The following is a 23,080-nucleotide window of genomic DNA, read 5'->3' as shown; positions in this document are numbered from 1 at the left end:
GTAGAGCGGGGTCGCTCTGGTCAATCTGTCTGACCACCCCATGGCGGCGTTCGCACTGCCCCATACCCGTACTGCCACCCCGGTGGGCCCCGGTAGACCCCTGCTAGCCGATTTGGAGTACAACGCCCTGTTATAGTTCCCTCCCGGCAACTGCCATTTGTCCATTTCAAAAGCGGGATTTGGCGTTGGGCCATACATGGCATGATTAATTGCACTCAATTGGGACGCCCAATAGTAGCGCCTGATATCCGGCAGCGCGATGCCCCTGTCGTACCAGGGCAGAGTTAGTTTCGCTAGGCGACGCGAGGACGCCCACCCCATATTAACTGTCTCTGGAGGCTCTCTATCTCACGAAAGTATCTGGCTGGTACGAGATCAAGCGTATTCTGAAGGGCGTACAGGAATCTGGGTAGGGACATCATCTTGAAAAGAGCCGCCCTCCCAATCGGGGACAACGGCAGGCTACCCCAGGCCGCTACGTCACATTTAAGTCGAAGAAGCGGAGGGAGCAGGTTGCGTTCATATCGCACCGTGGGGTCTAATGATATAAAAATCCCCAGATATTTAAATCCAATCTGCGATATCTGTATTGGGCATATGCGCGGTAAGGGGGGTACGTCACCAGTAAGAGCATAGACACTGGATTTAGCCCAATTAATTACTAGACCGGAGTTTTTACCAAACTAGCTAAGGACATCAAATAACACTCCCAACGACTTCCGTGGGGAAGTGAGGTACAGCAGGATATCATCTGCATATAACGATATGCGGTCTTCAAAGTCGGGGGTCCACCTGATACCCTTAAGCGATGGTTCCCATCGCAGCCAAGCAGCCAAGGGTTCTAAAGCAAGCGCGAAAAGCAGAGGAGATAAAGGGCATCCCTGTCGCGTATCCCTCCCGAGAACAAAGGACTTCGAGACCCTCCATTAACCACCACCTGGGCCAGCGGCTCCTCATAAAGGAGTTTAACCCACCCGATGAATCCCGGGCCAAAGCCAAACTTTGCGAGGGCAGCCCATAAATGTGGCCATTCCACCGTATCGAAAGCCATCGTGGCATCCAAGGACCCCAAGATGGCCAGTTCACGCAAGGACTCCGCCCTCGCTAAGACGCCATGAAGACGACGCAGGTTGAGCGCGGTGTTGCGGTGAGGAATAAACCCAGACTGGTCCGGGTGTATCAGGTCGCCGATCACCTTTATCAGTCGGTTCGCCAATAGTTTTGCCAAGATTTTGGGCTCGGCGTTCAAAAGTTATATTGGTCTGTAAGATATACAGAGATCCCGGGGTTTCCCCTCCTTATGGATCACAACAATGGACGCAAGCCGTTGATCTCGGGGAAGTGATCCGACATCACGCGACTCCAGGAACATCTCGCGGAGATATGGCGCCATTTTGTCCGGACGTAACTTATACTGCTCAATGGGGATACCATTTGGGCCTCCGGCCTTTCCCGGGCGGATGGAGCGGATAGCGAGCGCTACTTCATCGTCGGAAAATTCCGACTCCATAAGCTCTTTGTCCGAATCCGACAAACAAGGCAGAGCGATATCTCTGAGCAACAGATGCGAGTCCTCCTCCGGTCTGTCTGAGACTGGCGTATAAACTTTTTGGAAATGACACGCAAAACCCTCCACTATCTCCACCGGATCCACCACTCGCATTCCATCAGCATTCTCTATCACAGGCACAACACGATTCGATCTTTCCTTCTTATCTAACCAGGCAATCAACTTCCCTGCTTTATCTCCCACATCATACAGCCGCCCCTGCTGCTCACGACTCATAGCTTTGGCAGCGTCAGTCACTAAACCTCGGTAGTCCGACTGCTTGAGGTGCAGAGCATGTAGTCTATCCTGAGTGGCACCAGACTCCAACTCTCTCTCCAATTCAATCATTTCAGCCTCCAGCCGTATCACCTCCTCATTCTTCCGCTTCTTTGCATCCGCAATCAACGACAAAGCTTGACCACGGACCACAGCCTTGAAGGCCTCCCATAACGAAATGGAGGAGGATACTGACCCTACATTCTCCGTGAAGTAATGATTAATAGACTTAACCACACACGCCTGGGTTTTAGGATTGCGAAGGTGCCAGGGATTAATCGGGGCCACTCGACCCTCTGCCCACAGCTGAATATCAATGGAGAGCCACAGTGGGGAGTGATCCGAAATACCCCTGGCTAGGTGTTTAACCTCCCTCACCGAGACGGCCTGCGCCGCCGGCATAAGAACATAATCAAGTCTAGCGAGGCTCCCGTGTGCCCCCGAGTGAAAGGTGTATTGTGCCTGTTCAGGGTGTATCATCCTCCAACAATCTACAAGACCCAGTGTCTCCAGGAAGTTGCCCAGCCAAGACTGCGATCTCGAAAGGTCTCTAGGGGGGTTACGGTCCTCTCTACCACCAACCACCGAGTTGAAGTCTCCACCCATAACTAAAATACCCTCGGGGAGTCCCAGTACTACCTCCCCCAGGTCAGCAAATGTCGTAGTTTGTAAGCCTGGCGGGACATACACAGAAAGTATGGAGATTGTCTTCCCCTCCCATCTGCCCGTAATAGCTGCATATCGTCCCCTGTCGTCCAGAGTCGTTCCATCTATTTCCAACGGGAGGGAGTTCCTAACTAGAATCCCGCCCCCCTCGACCCAGTAGTGAATCCAGAGTGCGCAACCAGACGATACCCTCGTCGATTCATTGCGTGGAATGTGTTCCCTATCAGATGCGTTTCCTGCAACAACACCACATCAGGGGAGAGACAAAAAATTGCAACACTATACCCCGTATTATCCTGTCCCCCAGACCATTGACATTCCAACTTAATACCCTCAACCCCCTACCCCCATCCTAAAGTTGAAGGCGCCCCCCCCCAGCGAACCGGACACCAAGATCAGAATACGTTGTAAAACATTGCCTCTAAACCAAACAAGAGCAAACAAAGTTCCCCTCTCCACCCCCAGGAAAGCCCCTCGAACACATCCCCCCCACCCTGCACCCCTGCGTTAGACCAAAGAGCCACCCCAACTTGCAGTGTGCCTGTCGCCCTATCATGAAACTAGTCTACAAAAAGAAAGAAAACCCCTGAAGGAGGGAGAGTCCCGTCTCCCCTGCCGCCTCTGGGTATAACTAATATATGCATAAACATAAAGTCCTCAAACCACCGCTGCAAAGTCCATATACTGCATGTGCCGGTCGTCACTCCTCACTCCTGTTCCTGCGGGCCACCTTCTGCGCCCCCCAAGTGCTCCGTGCGATCTCGCTGTGTGGGCAGAGTATCAAGCCAGTCGCTGACGACCTTAGGTCGGTCAAAGAAGAGCGTCCGGTCGTTGTATTCGATGCGAAGTCGGGCAGGAAAGAGCATAGAATATTTCACTCCAATGTCTCGCATTCTCCGCTTGACCCCCCCTAAATCCCATCCTCTGCTTCTGCACGGCTTGAGTAAAGTCTGGGTAAAAGCCAATCGTAGCGTTCTCAAATTTCGTGGGGCCAGTAGTCCGCGATGCCTGCAGGATAGCGTCTCTATCCCTAAAATTGAAAATTCTGGCTATTATGGGTCGTGGCGGAGCGCCAGGCTTATGTTCCCCACCCGGAACTCTGTGTGCGCGTTCGACCGCAAAAAAGTTACTGAGGCCCTTGGGGGCCAGATGATTCAATATCAGGTCCTCCACGAGGAGATCTGTAGTCATCTCGGAGGACTTCTCCGGAACCCCGATGATACGGACGTTGTTGCGCCTTGCCCGACTCTCAAAGTCTTCCAGTCGGCGGGCGAACAAGTCGATAGAAGAGCGTAGATTACGAACCTCGGTTTGGAGATCGGACATATCAGTTGTGAGACTGGCGGTTTTGATGTCCAAAGACTTGACCCGTTCATTGGTCTTTGCCAAGTCGGTCCTGATCAAGTTAACATCGATAGCCACTGTGTCCAGCTTCAAAGTCAATGTCTCATATTGCTGGCCCATGGAAGTCTTCACCCCCGCAATGGCGCTCATGACGTCTCGTAAGGTCAACTCCTCCGTCGTCGCGGAGCCATCGCCGGTCTCGTCCGATGTTTTGCCAGCACCACTGGGGGAACCTTTAGGGCGAGTGTAACGGTCCATACTATTTGATTGAATGGGCTCCCCCACGGTGCGCGACTTTGGTCGTCCGCTACTCGCTTTCAGGCTTGCCCGCCATACTGAGCGAGGCGCCCCTGAGGGCCCCCCGAGACCTGATATGAATGGCTTCTCACAAGTCAATCTCCAGAGAGTCTAAACACGGGGCGCACTGGGCAAGCATAGGAGCCAGGAGCAGACCATGGGTCACCGAAGTCAGATGAAGATTAGTTTCAGTAGAGAAGGTCCAAAAACGAAACCGAAAGTACTTCGAGGCCACAGGACAACCTCCACTGGCCGTTGTTGTTCGATTACCACCCGGGTACCTCGGGGACTTGAGTCCTAGGTTGTTCCTCAGTGTAGGCCGTCAACTTTCAGAGCGGAGTGAGTCCGGTTCCCGGCATCCAAATCGAATTCCGAAAAAAGCTTTTATGTCAGCAGGGTCGTGTCCTTAATAACCCATCTTCTGTAACAGGATTAGTGACAGGATATATGCGGGAGGCGGCGAGGGTCTTGGGAGCCCTGTGCTCACGCGACCATCTTGGATGCGTGCTCGGTGAATTCCTTCTTAATTAGGTTTTTTAGCATTCCCTCATTGGCAGTTATGCAATTTTAAACTTAAGGATGTTGATGTTGTTTGAAACGACCAATGATGGAAAGCTTAGTTTTACTCTTAATTGACAGTGCGGTGTGGAAGTTCTTAGATTAAATTGGATTCAAATAGTCTTTTATAAACAGTTTTTTTAGTTGTCTAATAACTTGATCCTTGCATGCTAAGGTCCCATATATATTCAACAGTAGTAGTTTAGTGATTGTGACAGTCGTTGTGTGAGTCCAATCAACCGCTCCATATTTCCTAGAAAAATATTTAATCCCCCCCCACAGACTGCTAGACATGTATTGGATCGATGAACAATATAGGTGCTCCATGTAAGCTTTTTTTAAAAAAAAAAAAAAGTTTAGATTTTTTATCTTCTGGTATGTGTATTGCTTGAACTAGTCAATTCTATGGTTTCCAAGGACTCAGTTGAATTTTGGTTTATTACATCTCAAACATGATTTGTCTTTTTTGTGAGTTATCTTCAGTCTGTTTTAAGAAGATAAATCCTTGAAGTCCGTTTTATTTGTTGCTGTAACGCTATCTGTGTAGAAGATAGCTTATACCGGAGACCTGGTGAATCTAAGTAAGTCACTTGAGACTGAGCTTTGGAGAGTCACCACTGCTGTGGTTTAAGATTTTGTGTAGGTCAGCAATTTATAGTGAGAAAAGAAGAGGGGCTAGAATGCAACTTATTTTTAATCCGTTTCAGGTGCAATTCTAAGTTTTATACCTGTAGCATCTTGACAATCAAAGAGTTTTATTAGAACTCATGTCACTATAAAGTTCAATCAGTAAATGTGAGTGGCAGCCAGCACTGATCGGGGGTGGCAGAGCGGGGTGACAGGGGGTAAGGTGTAAATTAGAAATTAAATAAAACTTACCTCCTGTCCACGTTGCCATGTCCTCCTCGTTGCGTCTCGTCACTCCAGCCGGAACAGGAAGCACCTAGACTTCCCTGAGCCAGTCACAAAGCTGCAATGCAGCTTTGTGATTGGTCTGAGCGCCATGGTTCGCCGCTCAGACGGGGACTGGGGGCCTGGGCATGTTCTCCGCCCAGGCTGTAATGCAGCCTGGGTGGAGAACATGATATGTGCGCATGAATCTTTGGCCGGCCGAGACTGCCGGCCAAACATTCATGCACACGTAGGGAGTGAAATCCACTCCTCCCCTCCTCTGCTCTCAGCAGAGCAGTCCGCCCTGCCTCACAAGGCTGCAGCGCCTGCAACTAGAAAAAATACGATAATAACATTGAGTTATTATCATTTTATTTTTTCTTACACTGCTGAAAAGCAGTGAGGCGACGCTCCTCCGCCTTAGCAGAGGAGCCGCCACTGGTAAATGTAGTAGTGTTAGATCGAACACACAAGTTGAAAAATTGGCCATGATGGCGCCAATATATTATCAATTGTTAAACATTGAGATTTGAATACTGTTTGATGTTATTTTATGTTCAGTTTCTTGATATAAGTATTTTAAAAGATGTTTAGTGAGAATACATAAACCACAAAAAAATTAAGCAACTCTTCAATCCAAAAGCAAGGACTGTCAAATAAAGAAACGTTTTCACTGCAAGTATAGTTCCTCCAAAAAGTAACTGTAATCATATTTTGAAAAAAAAAATTCTCTGCCACTAACTGGTAAAATTTGAAATACAAAATCAGTCTTTGTCATGATCTAGGACTAATTTGATAACGAGAGCAAAGTGTTTAAAGTGAAAATTGCTAGTAATTCGGACCTTACTTTAATACATGTGTTCTCAAATTTACAACTTAAGCATGCTTTTTAGGAAAAACAGATCTATCATTAAACCCTTCAATTAACCTAATGCGAGGATGACATTTGCCCAGCAATTTTAGTAGAATGTGACCTGGTAATCTGTTACTTCCAGCTTTATTAATGCTTCTGTTCTGTTTCCATGTCTCTTATGCAAGCCTAGGTCACTCAACGTTTGAAAAAGCACACACTAGACCTGTTGTCCTACAGCAATTTTCGACTCCTATCTAACATTCCATTGTTTGTCAAAATATGATCAAAAGCTGCAACTGTCCAATTGCAGCCTTGACGGGCAATCCTGGGATCCTTGCTTAATGGCAGACCCTAAATACTTATGGATTTGTTATCTGCTTTCAGTACCCTTGACAACCATCTCCTGTTATTCAGAAATTGCACTGTGGTGGAGTCTTTGACGTGACACAAGATTTGTCCTATATGATCCATCAATGGTAAGCTGTGGTGTTGCTTATGATCCGCTTTATATGAGGTTACCTCATATAAACAAGAAAGCAAGACACCTGAGGGTACAACACAACTACAACATCTCATAAGAGTAGCAAATATCAACAATAGTTCAACACCATTTAAATGCGGACAGTTACCCTACAATTCGCAGCTCGAATGGCGGAGGTATGCTTATTTCCTTCTACTCAGCGCATCCCTGATGGTACTCACTCTGAGATCCACACGGGAGGAGAAAGATGCCCCTATAGTCGCTACATGCAGTCCAGATTTTATCACATTTCTGGGGGCAACTCCCTCCCTTAGTAGATTGGTTTCTCCATGTGCATGCTTCTGTCTAGGCCTCTTTTCCATTACCCGAGCTTTTTATTGTGGGGGAAGGGGTATTTGGGTGCGTCTTTACAGTATTGAGCAGTGTCATTTTGTGCTATAGAGTCCTAGCCATAGGAGATTCTTTTGTACCTTTTAAAGTCCAATTCCACATGGATATCTGATAGGGTCAGTTTGGGATTATGTGGCCGTGACCAGCCCAGAACCATTCCCGGTGTGTTGACACCCCCCTCGTGAATGGAGCGAGTGTGTCACAGCTCCAAACCGTGTGCACAAAATCTCCAATATTGCCATGCCATCTTAAGCATTTCAGCGAAGAGAAGACACCATTCTAAATCCTTCTATCCCTCCATTATCCTTCTCGATACAAATAACTGGCTAACATATCCACCACTCAAATTGCTTTCATATTTCACTATACTAATTCACCACTAATCCTTTATGGGTTCCGGAGTAGCATGCTACTCGCCAAAATGTGCTTCAACGCCTCGTTGGGTGTGGTATGCGCTATATACATGCAATTACAATACAATACCTCTCCTCTAAAGCCACTCCTTGGTAAAGTATACTAGTGTGCAAATATTTTAGCTGGATTACACGTTAATGACTCTAGGGGATGCCTCTGCCTCCGTCCAGTAGTCATCTGAGATAGGGTCCAGATCCTCTTCCCATGCACAGCACACTAAAGGAGTCCAGGGTGTGAACATTATATTAGGTCTTTTATTGTTCAGCATCAATGTACCACTACTCGATAACGTCTATGTATGTATTCACAACACTCCTGGACCAGCAAGTGTAATTATATATACTACTGAGCAAGGCGAGTGCTTTTGCTGGCAGGATTTCGGTGTAAAAGAACTTTGCAATCTTGAAGGGAAATCGTTGACAAAAATTGGAATTGAAATAGAGTTGCTCCTAAAAGACTCCACCAACAAACTCCAAAGGGCCAAGGCTCTGTATAAAATTATATTTTTATCAATAATCTAGATTGTGATGGCACTCGACCGTAATGTTTTGGGAGTGACTTTGGATTTGTTGCAACGGTGTAGTGTCATGCTACTGCATTTTTGCCTCGTCTAAACATATCACATTGCTATGCTGCATTGATCTGTTTTTAACTGAGATGCTTAGAGCAACAACAGGCAGAGCGATCACTGACTTTATAATACAATACTATAAAGACCTACATCTAGTGGCCTTTGAAAAGTGCTAAATCATACTGCCAACTTCACAGAACACAACTTCATAAGGTGCAAGTGCTTCAAACAATTGCAGCTAGCGCATGGGTAGATACCCCATATCTGGTTCATATTACATAGGTTTGAAAAGTCTGCATTTACTCTCTTTAACATGTACTAGTTGGTCTGGTGGCTCAGTGGACTAATGAGGCCACTGTAGGGGCCCTGTGTTTGACTTCATGGTCACAAGTTCAAATCCCAGGGGGTCCACTCAGCCTTTCATCCTTCGGAGGTCGGTAAAATGAGTACCATTGAGTTGGGTTATAATAAATATCTGTTATTCAGCGCCAAGGTACCCTTGGGTGAACGTGCACTTTACAAATACACATGTTGTTTTACAAGTACACGTTCTGGTATGTTTAAAGTCTAAAATTATATTTAATTTTGCTTGCAATCACTCGCATAGTCTTGTTTGGGAAGTCATGTGAATATCTCAAGCATAACCTAAAAAAATATTCCATAGTGAGGTGCTTTAACATGAGCTGTAAAATAGTGCCAGGCCCCTTCTAGAATTAAAGGGAACGAGCAGGTGGGTGATTGTTTGCTGTGTTAATGAATCAACTGTGAAATTGCCTTCAAATATATCGAAGGACTCAGCAGTGTATTCTTGACAGCCAGGGGTGTGTTATAGTAACAATAAAAATCAATTCGAAACCTCTCCTGGTTAGCAACAAAAACCATAACTTAACTGAGTTTATTATTTTATTTTTTTTTAAGAGAATTTCCTAGTTTTTAAACCTGTCTTAATGTGTATGAGCTAAAAAAAAACATAACTTCCCATTAGTAAAGATTTTATTTTTGATGATATATAACAAGCATCTTAATAAAAGTATCCCCAGTCTGCATTGTTAGTTAGCTACATAGATTTCACCCAAACCCTGTGCCCAAACCTTGGTATTGACCAACCTCTGATCTTGGCATTTGGCTCTGGGCAAATGACATCTTGTCCTTATTTCTTTGCAGTCACTTTTTTCAGGACGCTGGCTCCGGTGCCTAGCATCCTATAATGGTTGCCACAACAAAATGTTTCATGTGGATGATCTAGAGATTGAAGACCCTGCCCCCTCCAAGAAATATAAAAAGATACAGAATCGACAGTTCTAACTGGATGCCAAACAACCACACTGGTGGTTCACCATAACCTGGAAGATTTGAGTGATACCATTTTTCTTTGTACAAATCCCCATATTTAATAATAAAAAAAAACTCTGCCCCCAGTAAATGTAAATTGCCTCTGTATGCCACTGGGTGACATGCGTCACTAGTTTTGTGTTCCGAGGGGACCTGTGCGCAGCGTGTGGCCAAAGATCATACCTATCCCCCAGTGTCTGCTGTGCGCAATGGGTGCTTTGGGCATGGCTGATTTGCTCAACATACCCTGCACGTAGATGAAACTGCTGTATGCAGTATGGGTAGGATGCTTGGCTAAAAGCCATGCACACTGGGTTCTGTGGGTGAGGCAGAGGTGATGGCTGAAGCCCAGGACGTCTGCCCAAAGCCCACTGTGCTCTGTCAAAGCCTTACTGCAGTGGGTTCTTTGGGTATTGGAACTGGACAGATTGTGGCCAAAGGCCCTGTACAGTACTCATTAAAATCCTGCAAATCTAATGAAACACTTTTGTTATAGGGGTGTCCTTGTCATTTACTTAGAAAAAAAACAAGAAATCTATATACAAATGCCTATTTGATAACTTTTTTTTGTGCATTTCCAATAATAGATGCCAGGGACTCACACGCCCTCTGTTTTTAGGAAACTGCTTGTTCTCCCCGATCTTGAATCCTTGTGGAGGTTTGTGATGCCATTGATTAACGGTAGATTAGCAGTTGATGGTTTACATTCCAGATGGTGTAGCATGAGGGCCTGGCCAGTGATTTATAGCCAGGCTCTAAAGGTGCCTTGTTCGGCTGACCTGGTATTTTGTTCATACATTGTCTTGTAATTCTCTTGGGTCAAGTTTAGCGTACATCTTTGAATCGATTTCCAATATGTTGATGGACAACAAGAAGCTTATAGAGCAGAGTTTTCATGTTGGACCTCAGAAAATCCAAATGAAAGGATCTTTGCAAGGCTGGAGTCATGACTTTAGCCGACCACTAAGGGCTAGTCTTCACCAACTCGGCAGGGAATAAGCTTGCCGCAGGAGCTTTCTCATTTCATTAGGCTTTTGATGGCTTTAACAACATCATTGTCCTTTTAGCTAGATAATCTGTTTCTTGTTAGTGAAAGAGCCCTATTTTCTACGTGCTAAAATTAAAACAAACTCAAACGTCTGATGTATTTATCCCCTCTTATTCTGCAAACAAGGACTCAATGGGACACACCTTGAAAGTCAAAAATCCCTTTGAGAAGAAAGAGTATTGACCCTCCCTCCAGCTGAAGGGATTCCAAACCATTGGTAGCCACAAATCCAATATCCTTCTGTAGGTGAATAATGGAGAACTTCGTACTTGAATTTTTTACATCAGATTGAAGCATGAACCTTCCCTTTTTGAAACGTAACAGACCAAATGTTATGTAGCCAGAGCAGGACGCCACAGGAAGGCCAATGTTTGTTTTGCTCATTTTTGGATTTTCTTTTGAAACCGAATAGCCTTGTATGATCAGTGCACGAGTCTTCTGTGTTAGTGCTATTTCCGTATTTTTACATGAAGCGAGGGATGATCACACTTTATATTTGTGACAAAGCTCATTATGCGCATGGGAAGCGTTAACCTGTTCTGTGCTCATGAAGGCACAGTGCTCAGGTGCTCATGACTAGCTGAGCTCGTCATGGCCCGTGGAACGCTCACACGCGGGGATAATTCCCCTGCTGTGCTGAACGTTCCACGAAAACGGGTGCGGCCGTGACGAGCTCAGCTTGCCATGAGCACCTAAGCACTGTGCCTCACGACGAGCTGAGCTCGTCATGAGCATGGGGGCACTGTGCGCGCACCCCAGCACAGCGGGGGAATTACCCCCGCATGCAAGGGGTTAATGGTTGATCCAGGAGAAGCATTCAGTTGGTCATTCGATGTCTACGGGGCTGATTGACTGCTGAAGCAGTCAGCTGTCCCTCCGGTTTCACCTCAGTCTTCATTGAAATAAGCATGGTGAGTTTGTCAGGGAATCTGGCTGTTGTGTAGCACTGTGTGCACGTTTTTCATGAGGCTAGGTTCAACCGCAGTTTGTTTGGGGCAAGGCCTGCTGTGAGCACATGTTGGCGGGACCGGTCGCTGATGGACTGATAGGCCTGCCAGACCCCCGGTTGTTTTCAGATCTTGGCTACTGTCCAGTATTTATTTCACCACCCATTTCTAGAACTATGCAGACTTTGTCTGTAATTAGAAATTTTAGAAATAGTCTTCGCCCTTCAGTTCGAAACATACAAATGAATATAAGGAATGTCCGCGGTCTATGTGTTCGTGCTTGGGTGATAGGAGAGAGCAGCTACTCACGTGCTCTCCAAGGTAGGGAAATAAATCCTAACACATGGAGAATGCTGATGCTAGCACGCCACTTGAAATAACATATTACCCTTCCATTAAACGTCTTTATTCCATATTTCCTTCGTAAATAATGTTATAGCCAGCCAACACCTGTTACGTCAAGCGGGTGTGACCCAATAACTTCTTATTGCTAGGAAAGATACAGTTAATGTACAGTCAGTCCAACATGCTAAAGCAAAAAAATGGGGGACCTCCTCTCGTGATACTTGAGGCTAGGGAAAGGCGGGGAATTACTAACTAAACTATATTGAATATTTCCCTCATCGCCTATACATACTTTTCTTCCAACATTGTTCGTATTCTTTTAGATTAACATCAGAGTACAACAGTGACAAACCTAATCATCTCATTGTTCTTTTTATTTATCAAAATATATATATAGAGAGAATTTTTTCAGTTTTGTTAAAAAGACATTCATCAAAAACATGTTCTACATGAACATTTCCTATTTTCCCGTGGTAATAAATCCATATTCATTAATGAAAATTTAAATAAAAAAAAAAGGTTTTCTCGAATACATACAATAACAGTACAATACAAAATACTTTTAAAGAAAAAATATACAATACCCGGGTTCAAAATTCATAAATATACCCATACTACAGTCATTCAAACTCAACCACTTTCATACCAAACACAGACACACAATTTGAGTTGAGTGTAATGTGTGGCCAGGAAAATTCCTGCCACAATTGGACACCACAGTAAACATTAAACAATACAGGGTTCCACGCAAGGTCGACGCGCGTGTTTATTTAGTGTTTGTTTGGGATTATCTACACCGAAGCACAGGAAAGGTTGTACTCAATTGAGTATGAATACAAACAATGTTTGGGGTATTTATAGATATAACCCTATGTAACTTTTATTTGCTGATATGTTTATAATTGCAAGAATATCCTTCAATACATTCTAATGCATTATAAAGTATCCTTATTTCTGTGTGCACTAAATCTGGGATTTAGGGTGGGGCATCTGCAAAGTCACCTGCACATGTAAGAGATCTGTGTCTGTGCCAGGTTTGCTGGCCCTTAACTCCTATATATCCTGTGCACATAAAGGAGTCATTGGGGGTCTGAATCACCTCCCAGTTTTCATCGCCCCAGAAAAGGTAATAATTTCATTTTTGGTTTCAAGAAACCTGCAGAGTATGACCCCCAGAAATCTAAGGCTAGGAGGCAAATGCCCAGATGTTTAGCTAGTTCAAACAACACCGTGTCTTGGTCAGACCTTTACTGTCGGGTGAGGCTCTGATGCGACAATAAAGGAAAAGGTGATGGGCTGATGCTGGTTGTTACAGCCTGATCAGCCTTCTCAGAGACAGTGCCAGGCTGTATGCGAAATCCGTGTTTACAAGCTTCGGTCAATGAGGGAAATATTAGCTTCAGAGAAAGGAGCAGAGGTGATAAGAATTTCTTGGGCCTTTGTGGACCTAAGAACTGTCTCTGGACCAGAATTCATGTTAAGATATTTTTATTGCAAACCAGAAACCTAGTACAGCATTGCTGTCTGATAGTATAAATGACTCAATTGGAAATTGATCCCAGTAAACACAGCAGTATTGAAACCACATCAGTTGGACTCTCGCTATTCCTTACAAACACTTACAAGTGTCGTAGTGGCTTCTGAGCGTGGCTACAAACAAACTAAAGAGTCTAAAAAGGTGGAGGTGGAGTAAAATGAAAACACAACCCCTCTAACCTAAAGGGGAGGATCGACTTCCGATAATTAAGCTTAGAGGCAAGCTTTCTCAGAGCAGTAGGCATAAGAAAGAAGCCAACCTGGCCTGTCTCGCATTCCTCCGCATGCCACTGTGGTTGTGTGACCCCAGTCGCAGTGGTATCATCCTGCTTCTTCCACCTTCGCAGAATTCGAAAGATCTCCAGATTTTTTAACCATGGAAGCTTTCACCCTGGCTCTTCTGGACCTAGTCATCTCTCGCATTGACTATGCCAACTCACTATACGTTGGCATCCCCGCCTATCAGCTCCGTCGTCTGCAGCTAGTACAGAACCAGGATGCCAGACTCATTTCTCACCAACCTAGACATCATCATGTCTGCCCCCTGCTTAAAAGCCTTCATTGGCTCCTGGTAGCCAAACGCTGCGACTTCAAACTAGGCTGTATCGTCTTCAAAGCACTGGCCGGTCTTGGTCCAGCCTTTACTTCCTCTTTGCTCCACCGCTATCTTCCCTCTCGTAATCTTCGCTCCTCCCACCTGGCTCTTCTCACAATTCCTACCTTTATCCGCAAGAAGCACGGTGGTCTCAGATTCTTTCCTTGCCCCCTCTTGTTGGATCTCACTTCCCTTGGAACTGAGATTAACCACATCCTACCCCCACTTCAGATCCCTCCTGAAAACTCTCTTGTTTCGCCAGGCCTACGAGTAACCCATCGCCCTCCCATTACTTTTCACTGCTGGTTCTGCTACCTCCTGTTCACAGCGCCATGAAACCGTCTGGTGTAAGTGCGCTCTAAAAGTAATTTTAATATAACATAACACAAATGCTGGACAGCCTTATGTGAGGGAAATTAAAGCTGTTCCATTCATGCTTTCACTATGTTTTCGTGAATGCACAATACGGCTTCAAAGCCCTTTGCTATTATTTTTTACCTCTGCATTGCCTGCCACCTCAATATAATATTTCCACTTCGCTCACATATTGAAACACCTGAATCTTCACTCAAGAGAAGCAACAATCCGTTTTTTTGGGCTGTTGCTTTAGCATAGCTTAACTTTGCTTAGCATTAGGTAACTCCACCATGAGCACATAAACCCCAGGATATCTGGACGCCAGACCTTTATTAGGTAAACTGGATAACTCTATCACCTCTACCCGGCATGAAGAGGAGGAACTCAATACGCCTTCGTGCAGTAAATCGCTTTACGCATTTCCTTGCCTTTGCAATGGTGTCCCTCGGACAGACCTGAGACGAGCATTTCTAGCTACATTCTCTACGGCAAGAATCCCTAACCTTTTGTGCGCAGTAAGCAACATTTGAGGATCATCCCAAATGGTGAGCAACATCCAAAACGCATCAGAAAATATAACAGATGCTGGAGTAAAATGCATGGAAAACAAATGATCATGTTTACTGTATTCCTTTATAATGCACACATTTGCTGCACTGAATAGTATATTGAGGGATACTCACTGTCTTATTGTGCATTTAAAGCAGAATATTGTCCAGTGACAATAATCATAATTTGATTGAATTTTAAGACCAAGTTATCATAGGTGTGGTTTTATTGCAAGGAATATTTGTAAAATATTTGCAAATTTGGATTTTAAAGAACTTTTTGCCAGGAAAGCAGTTTAGTATTGGAAGGATTTGACTGTTGTCCCTGATTTTGCAAAAATTCTTTAGAGGAGAAGTGGTGTATTTTTTCATATTGGCCTCAAAACCTGGGATGCGAGGGAACATTAACAATGATATTTGAGGCAAATTATCACTAAGAACGTTTTGGACATTTAGTGTGAAATAATATCTTTAAAAAAACATGAAATCGTAAACATTGGTTAAAAGTTAGCAGGGTTGAAAGTCACTTAACCATGAACTGTCTCGAAACTCGAGTTGAAAACAGTACATTTTATTTATATCAATGTAGAAACATTTGTGAAATGAGATAGGATGTGAAGACCGCTATTGCATAGACCGCTATTGCATAGTATTCCAGTAACTTTGTGAGAACCTAATAGAATGTAAGACCAATTTACACTGAGATTTTAGCACAATTCCAAACTTTCAAAATGCTCCTTCTGTGCTAATTCCACAATCGAATTCCACTTGCCGGCTCAAAAATGTCTAAAATCCGAATTCAGATGTAATCTACACTTGTTCGTACGAGACATGGGCACACCTGTCATGTAGCTTTGTGAGCTGCATTGCAGTCACTTTGAATTATGGGGGAAAATACTGTGCTCCACATTTCCATAGCATAAGGCCAGGTGGACGGTGCTTCTTTTGGTACATAAAAAGATCACCTCCTTTTAATACATCTGCTTCCTAGACACTCGAACCTTCGTGCTTCTACTATGTGATTAATAGGAAACCAGTGTGAGTGGAGTAACTGGACACCATAGGCCCTTCAAAAGATAATAAATGCTTGCTCTCTAGCACTGACAAATAACATAGATGTAAAGTTATCTAGTGAGTACCATTTTATTGTGCTGTTGCTCATGAGCGTTGGGGGCTGCTCTAGGGATTTCACTTTTTCTAAATGTATAATCTAAGCACTGGCACACTCGTCAAAGTGTTTTTGGCAATGATTCTCCCTTGGCCTCTGCTTTACCTGTTTCTAGCACTAGAATATGCTGGCCTAAGTGTCCCACATCTTTCTTGTTTAGATCTTGCTTTAGACGGCGCATGCGCTTTCACATGAAAGACATTGCGTTTACTTACAGGTGGATTAAAGACCACCCTTTTCTTACAATTGGTTGGCTTTGTCACTCATTTCCTTGCCTCTCTTTAGTCCGCACCTACCAGCTTTACTTCCTCTTCATGTGTTAATACCTCCCCATAAGCATGACTCTAATGTTACTTGCTTGTCCAGGATCTTTCCATTGCTCGTGTGTTCGGAACTACTTTATTTTAGTTGCAGCAATCCATAAGAGTGCTTGTGTTTGCAAACTATTCTCCCCTATTTGTTGCTTACCTGCATTGTTGCTTTTCCCTCTCACCTGCATCTGTGTTGCATTGCCCTCACCCATCCGAAGTGTCCCCAGCACCCACCATAAAAACACATAATGACGCGGACACCACTGGCTGCGCCATATCGTTTTTTCACGTTCCCCCGCTCCCATGTGTGCTGCCTCCCTCCACTCCACACGCCCCCATCCTCCCTCCCACCAGCAATAAAAAAGTTTTTTTTTAAATTGCAACTCTCTGTAGTTAGTTTACTATAACCCAATCCACCTGATATTTTATCCTTCCTAGGCTTGGACATTTCATAAGTCTGTTAGGTGACACACATTGAACCAGAGTCTCTCTTACCTAGCCTGCCCTGTTCCTGCTCCTTTCTGCAGCGGTTTGACTTTTGTTGCACGTTCTCTGCATTAAGAGATCCCTCCTTCCTTTTCTTCCCCCTTAAATCCACCATTAACAAAATACTCAAACCCTTTACCACATCTGCCACCCTTGAACGCCTCCTCAGACAGCTAAATGAGCCTGAACGTTACTGCACCCCTGAGGTGGCTCTGTATCCAGAACTCTTAAATGCCAACGTTGCCTACACCAGGAATTGTTATTAACCCCTACCGCGTTTTCCCGCTGTGCGCTAAAATGATAAAAATGGCTTGTTTATGACAAAGCCAGCTCGTCATCCGCGCAGCGCAGGTAACGTTGATGACGAGCTGGCTTTGTCATCAGCGCCGAAGGGGTTAAAGAGCATCTAGTCTAATTTAAGTTCTTAGTGTGCTCTGTCCTCAAGCGAGGACCGCTAAGGGGCAAGGGAGAAGAGTTACTCTCCGTGGGCTGGTTCAGTGGACATTCTGTTGCTGTCTTCACTTTAACGCCTCGAGCATGGGAACAAGGAAGTAACAAGCATTGGCAACACCAATATGTCTCGCCTACATGGGAGCTATTGGCTTTGTCAATTTTTTTTAGCCATGTTGCACATCAACGTGGCTGCTGTGCAGCATGGCTGGAAAAAAACATTGACAAAGCTTCCAACTCTCGCGTAGGCGCCACATTTGGCGTTGTCAATGCTTGTTACAGTAATGCAAACACGAGGAGATGATGGACGGAGCGCTGTAACTTTTCAGACACTCTCCCCCAGTCACAGATCTGGGTTGAATCCATCATCATTCTTTAGCTCACTTTGCCACCTCAGTTCAGACCCAGCTACATGCAAATCAGTCTTGACCCTGTGCCTCATGGGAACAGTCCAGCCCGAACTGCCAAGCCAGGTCTTCCTTGAACCGCAAACAAGCATCCTTCATTATAGTAATGCAGCATTTAAATCAGTGACTCCTTTCATAGAGGCAGTCTGCTAGTTGTGCTGTGGTTTTTTTTGGTAGGGTTTTTTTCCGCTCAGAACTGTCATTGGGATAGCTTCTCCTAGTGAAAATAGTCTCATCTAGCTCACCCCCTTCCAGTACATCAGCAAGTACGCCTTTGAAAATTATCCTCTTAGCTGTGAAGTGTATAGTAACACTTCTACTTCACATCCCTCTGTTTAAGTATTTAGCTGACATAATGATCTCCTTTGTAGCATCTTTAGTTCCAAAACTGTAAGACCGTGCCTACCCAAGGTACCAGAATGGCTGGTCAATGTGGTCCTTCTGCTTCACTCACTGTCACTATGCCAGTGCCTGTTTTACCTTATACTGCGTAGGCTCAGCCACCATCACAACAGTGGCTGATGTCCCAGCTCTTTCTGCTGCCACCCTCTTCTGATCAGCAAAACAGTTCCTTCTCCCGTACTGTCTCCAGTTCTTCAGTAAGTAGTGTGGGCGCTAAGAACCACACCACAGCTATACTGCATTCCTTATGGAGTGTTGGTCAGAAAGTATAACACAATAATACGGTCAAGCTCCAATATGTCTGGGGGTAATCCATAGAAGCACTGCCACTGCTGCCATTAACAGGACTCTCAAGATGATCCAGCTTCCTAGCAGAGATGCAAAAAAGAATCCACACTAGAGTACTCAATGTAGGCAACTAACCAGGGTTGGGTGGTAAACTCCACTGGCAGAGCTTTTGGAGTTTTGCGCGCTCTACTTGGAGTACAGAGTCCGGCAAAAACTCCTCCAACTGCTGCATGTTGGAGTTTTTCATGTGTGCAGCTCGCTAACGTTAAGTTTGCGAGCGAGGGGAGGGAGGGAAAAAAATAGGGCTAGACCGCTTCCCGCCGAGATGTCCGTCCAGGCAAGTCAATACAGTTTGCATTGAGAAAATTGCCTCTTGAGAAGAAAATCTATTCGAGCAGCAGAAAGCAGTAGCGTCCTCTGGTGTGCAGTGTGGTTTCGTTCGCACTGATTTTACAGAGCGAGACAAGCTCCTGGTGCTAAAAATCACCTCTAGCAGCATGACGCACCGGAATTCTGCCACTCTCGGAACTCGACAATCTCGTGGAGTTTTTGGGTACCTCCATGGAATTCTGCAGAGTAAAACTCCATGAGTTCTGCTCACCCCTACAACTAACACTGTGCTCACTTGGCCACGCCCTTTTCAACCAGATTTTGTTTCTCAATAAACTATTTTGTGGCAGATGGGAAACTGGTCTTGCAAAGCTCTATTTTGATTATTGCGCCAGAAGTGTCATTTGCTTTCAATTTGTGTTCTCTCTGCTCAAGGTCATCCACAAGTTGTTGCAGATGCTGTGGAGCAAAGATAATACTCTGTTGCAAGAATAAAAGCAGTGTAGTGTACCATAGATACTGTCTAAATTCATTAACCAGTCTCACGAGAACAACATTTTAAAATCTTACATGCTGATAAAATATATTCATACTCTTTACAAACAGCCCCTTACAGGGATGATGGTGATCAGATGTGGCACAGGGGAGTGACTAAAGGGAGAGTAAACTCTGCATTACCTCAGCAACACAATATCAAGATGTCCAGTCTTAGCATTTATCAACGTATATTATAGGATTACACAAAAGAAACTGAAGATAATACAAAAGCGATTACTCTATCAAGTCCTCAAGTTCTGCTTCTGTGGACTGCAGAGCATACAAAAAAAAAGTGTAATGCCACATTGGGCAGTGAGGACCGGGACACCTTTTAAAATATGTAGTCCACAAAGATTTTCTGGTACTAAGCAGAAGGGCCTAATGTTTCTACTGGGATGGGATGTTCTGATGCCTTCTTTCAGAAGCCAAGATTTCCAAGGGAACATGCAGGGGAAAAAGGAACTACTGGGGGAATCGGCCTCATTATTGTCTATCTCCTCAGTAATTCCCAGGTGCTCTGATTCACAGAGATTATCCTGGAAACCTGTTAATACAGCTTCCCGGTTGTTATTGGATCCCCTGCTAAGTGAGCAATGGTAATTAGTCCTGTACCAGAAAATGCTGTTATACCCCTGTCAAAGTAAATCCCCAAAATTGTATTTCATGACCATATGTACTTCTTGTCTTGAATCTATCCGCGGTCTTCTCTTTCAGTACCTTGGAACATCTGAAGAGGTGGCTCCAGCCAGATAAGGTTGCAGTCAGTGTGGAGGAGGTGCAGTGCCTGATCCCGCCACAGCCCAGTGCAGAGAAGCAGGATGATTCAGAAGAGCTGCCACCTGTAGAGCAGTGAGCCACATGATAAACATTGTGACCCTTTGCCCCTAGTTGGCCTTCATGGAAAGTGAAAGTGGAATGCAGTCGACAGTGGCCATCTGGTGTGCAGGATGTATGACTGATTCACCCAGAGACAACAGCACTAAGAATCTTATCTTTGGAATCGAGAACGCATCAATTGACACAACAGCACGGGCCCGCTTTGGAAAGACATCCTAAATCGTGTACTCCATTTATTGTCTTCAAACAGCTGTTCTCCTATATTATTGGGTCTCGCCATTGATACCTGCATTGATTTAATATAGCATATGGGGACTTCTTTTATGTGAAAATGAAGTCCATTTAGAACAGGTGGCTTGTATATACAATGCAGGCAGTATGGTTTGCACATTGTCATCCGTTCCTTCATTTTCATATGTTTCATGGGTACCTATGTATTTAGAACCCATAAAAGCCATGATAGAGGTCCTCTTTTTACCGCATCTCTACCCAGTTATAGCAACATTTGCGAGACGCTGGAACAGAGATACCTTTTTGACCTGTAAATGCCTATAAGATGTAAAATTTTCAAAATGTATGTTACGCTGAGCTCTTTGGCAAAGGTGGGAGGGATTCCCAGATGTACACTTTTAAAGTAAAGATATAAAATGTATTTCTCAAAAGGTCGAGGTAGAATTGCTTGCATTGTTGTCCCTTGATGTTAATACACTCTAGTGCTAAATCCCACACAGGCATTTTTGTATTCTATGAATATCCTCACTGTAAATAAGGTATAAATAATGAGGAAAACCAATTGTCCTATTTAGCAAAGTCGTTTGCGGCACAGCACTCATGATAGTTTCTATTTTTTTTGTGTGTAAAATGCTAATTTTGGGAAGCAATTTTGTTTAAGAGAACTAGAGCATTTCCATATTGGTGAAAAAAGACAAGCCTCTTGGTAAAGGTAGATTTAAATTTCACATTCACGTTGAAAATGGGAGGAATGCATTCATGTTCTATTTGTTATGTCATCCCCTTGAGTCATTTCTGTACTTTATATGACAGGATCTGCTGCTGAATGGTGTGTAAAGCAGCAAACCAGAGTCTGTATTCCAGATCAGTCCTTACATTGGACCTTATAGTGTACAATGTTTTTCACTGCTCATTCCGCCACTGGACATTTTCAGTGAGTGAAAAGTTAGAATAGATTGTACATGTAGAGAAATGTTTCCCCCACTCAAAAATAATACACTCCACAATGACACAAATCAAAAAGATGGCAGAACACAACTTTCCCAACTGCGTTGTTTGCCCTCTTCGCTTATCAGCCTGCCAAAGCTTGATTTTTAGGCAAAATAGGCGAGCTGCAGAAGTTTCCAAATCAATCCATTCTTTATAATTAATAGACCAAAACATGTTTTGAGGCTATTTAGACGTGTGCTGTTTGTAGTTGACAGTGATTGGTCACCGCTGAGGCAGCTCAGCTCGACCCTCATCTCTAGTCTGCCACTAATATCACAAACTCCTTGCTGTTCGATCAGCATTTACATTGTTTTTAGCCTAGCTTGATAACCTAGGAGTAGAACCAAGTTAAGACTGCTTTAAACGGACCAAGTATAAACAGTACATATGTTTTCATTGTTTTGCGACGTCTTGTACATCTCTGTAAAATTCTGACTATTGTAAACTACATAAAGCCTATACGCCTTGAGATCTTTGCATATGAAATTGCAGCCTGCACCAATGAACCGCAAAACCCATCAATGTCTACAAACCTGGCAAGGGCCAAGGGGACTGACCTCTTCCCCCCCCCCCCCGGCAAAGGATCCCTCAGAAGTGCATGCTCGGTCGTGCAATTAAATGCCCGCTGGTTAGAGGACTGCAGTACTAAATGGTCCATTTAAATGAATGGGAAAATGCAAGTGAGTTGAAAATACATGCATAGGTTGTAAGGATCAGATGTGTGCCTCGAGATGTTTCTATTTTAGTTCTTATGTCTATATTGGGTAGTGAATTGCTAGCCTGTTTCTTGTTTTTAAAAAATTTATGTATACATGCTATCCACTTCTATTTTTTGTATATACAGACAATACGCATCACTTAATAAATACTTGAAAAAATGTCTACAGTCTCTGAAATATGAATTTATTTTATTTATTTATTTTCAAAGTTTTATATAGCGCGAACAAGATCTTCGCAGATATCAGAGCGCTTTACATAGAGGGGTACATGAGGGAACATATTCAAACAAATAAATCAGTAGATCACACAGTACAAATATGTGGCTGCCCAGCCCATTACGTGAGTAATAAGACAACTCATACAAATAAGTAAATGGGTCAAACAAGTAGTACAGATCGGTGCAGGGTGTTAACAGAGTTCGAGATAATAGTTCAAGTGTATTTAGCCATGAGGATAGCTTTTACTTCTTTTTTAAAGAGTGTAGTGGAAGATATAAGCCTTGTTTCGGGAGGGAGTGAGTTCCAAATCCTAGGCGCCATTCCTGAGAAGGAGCGCTTGTATGTTTTTTCCTTCCGGAATCTTCGAGGTTTCAGCAGAAGATTGTTTGTGCCTCTCGTGTTTCTAATTCCCCCAGAGATTGTCAGTTTCTGAGCGAGGTAGCCGGGTGAGTTTAGGTGTACCGCCGTGTGTGTCATGCAGGCGATTTTCAGATGTATTCTGGCATCAAAAGGCAGCCAGTTCAGGGATTTCAAGTCAGGGGTAATATGGGAGTGTTTTTTTGACCCGGTGATGAGTCTCGCTGCAGCATTCAGAGAAGCTCTTAGTGGTGCGGTTGTAGTTAGGGGGAGTCCGCAGAGGGCGGTGCTGCCGTATTCAATTCGTGGGATGACTAGCGCTTGTACCGCGGTTTGGAAGTCTTTGGCTG

General features: G+C 44.3%; 1 protein-coding gene across 3 annotated transcripts in view; it reads left to right on the top strand.

Annotated features, from left to right (window-relative positions):
• Nucleotides 1-22,317, top strand: part of CCDC32 (coiled-coil domain containing 32) — a 90,635-nt gene extending 68,318 nt beyond the window's left edge. For all 3 annotated transcript variants that reach the window (XM_078659815.1, XM_078659816.1, XM_078659814.1), the window contains one exon: nucleotides 20,092-22,317. In XM_078659815.1, the coding sequence (XP_078515941.1) occupies nucleotides 20,092-20,230 (139 nt within the window). In that variant the 3' untranslated portion in view covers nucleotides 20,231-22,317. The remainder of the gene's footprint in view (nucleotides 1-20,091) is intronic.
• Nucleotides 22,318-23,080: the final 763 nt, after the last annotated feature.

Source organism: Lissotriton helveticus, chromosome 9, assembly GCF_964261635.1.
Source record: "Lissotriton helveticus chromosome 9, aLisHel1.1, whole genome shotgun sequence".
NCBI classification, from domain to species: Eukaryota; Metazoa; Chordata; class Amphibia; order Caudata; family Salamandridae; genus Lissotriton; species Lissotriton helveticus.
The sequence above is the reverse complement of the archived record's forward strand: the minus strand, read 5'-3'. Positions and strand labels throughout refer to the sequence as shown.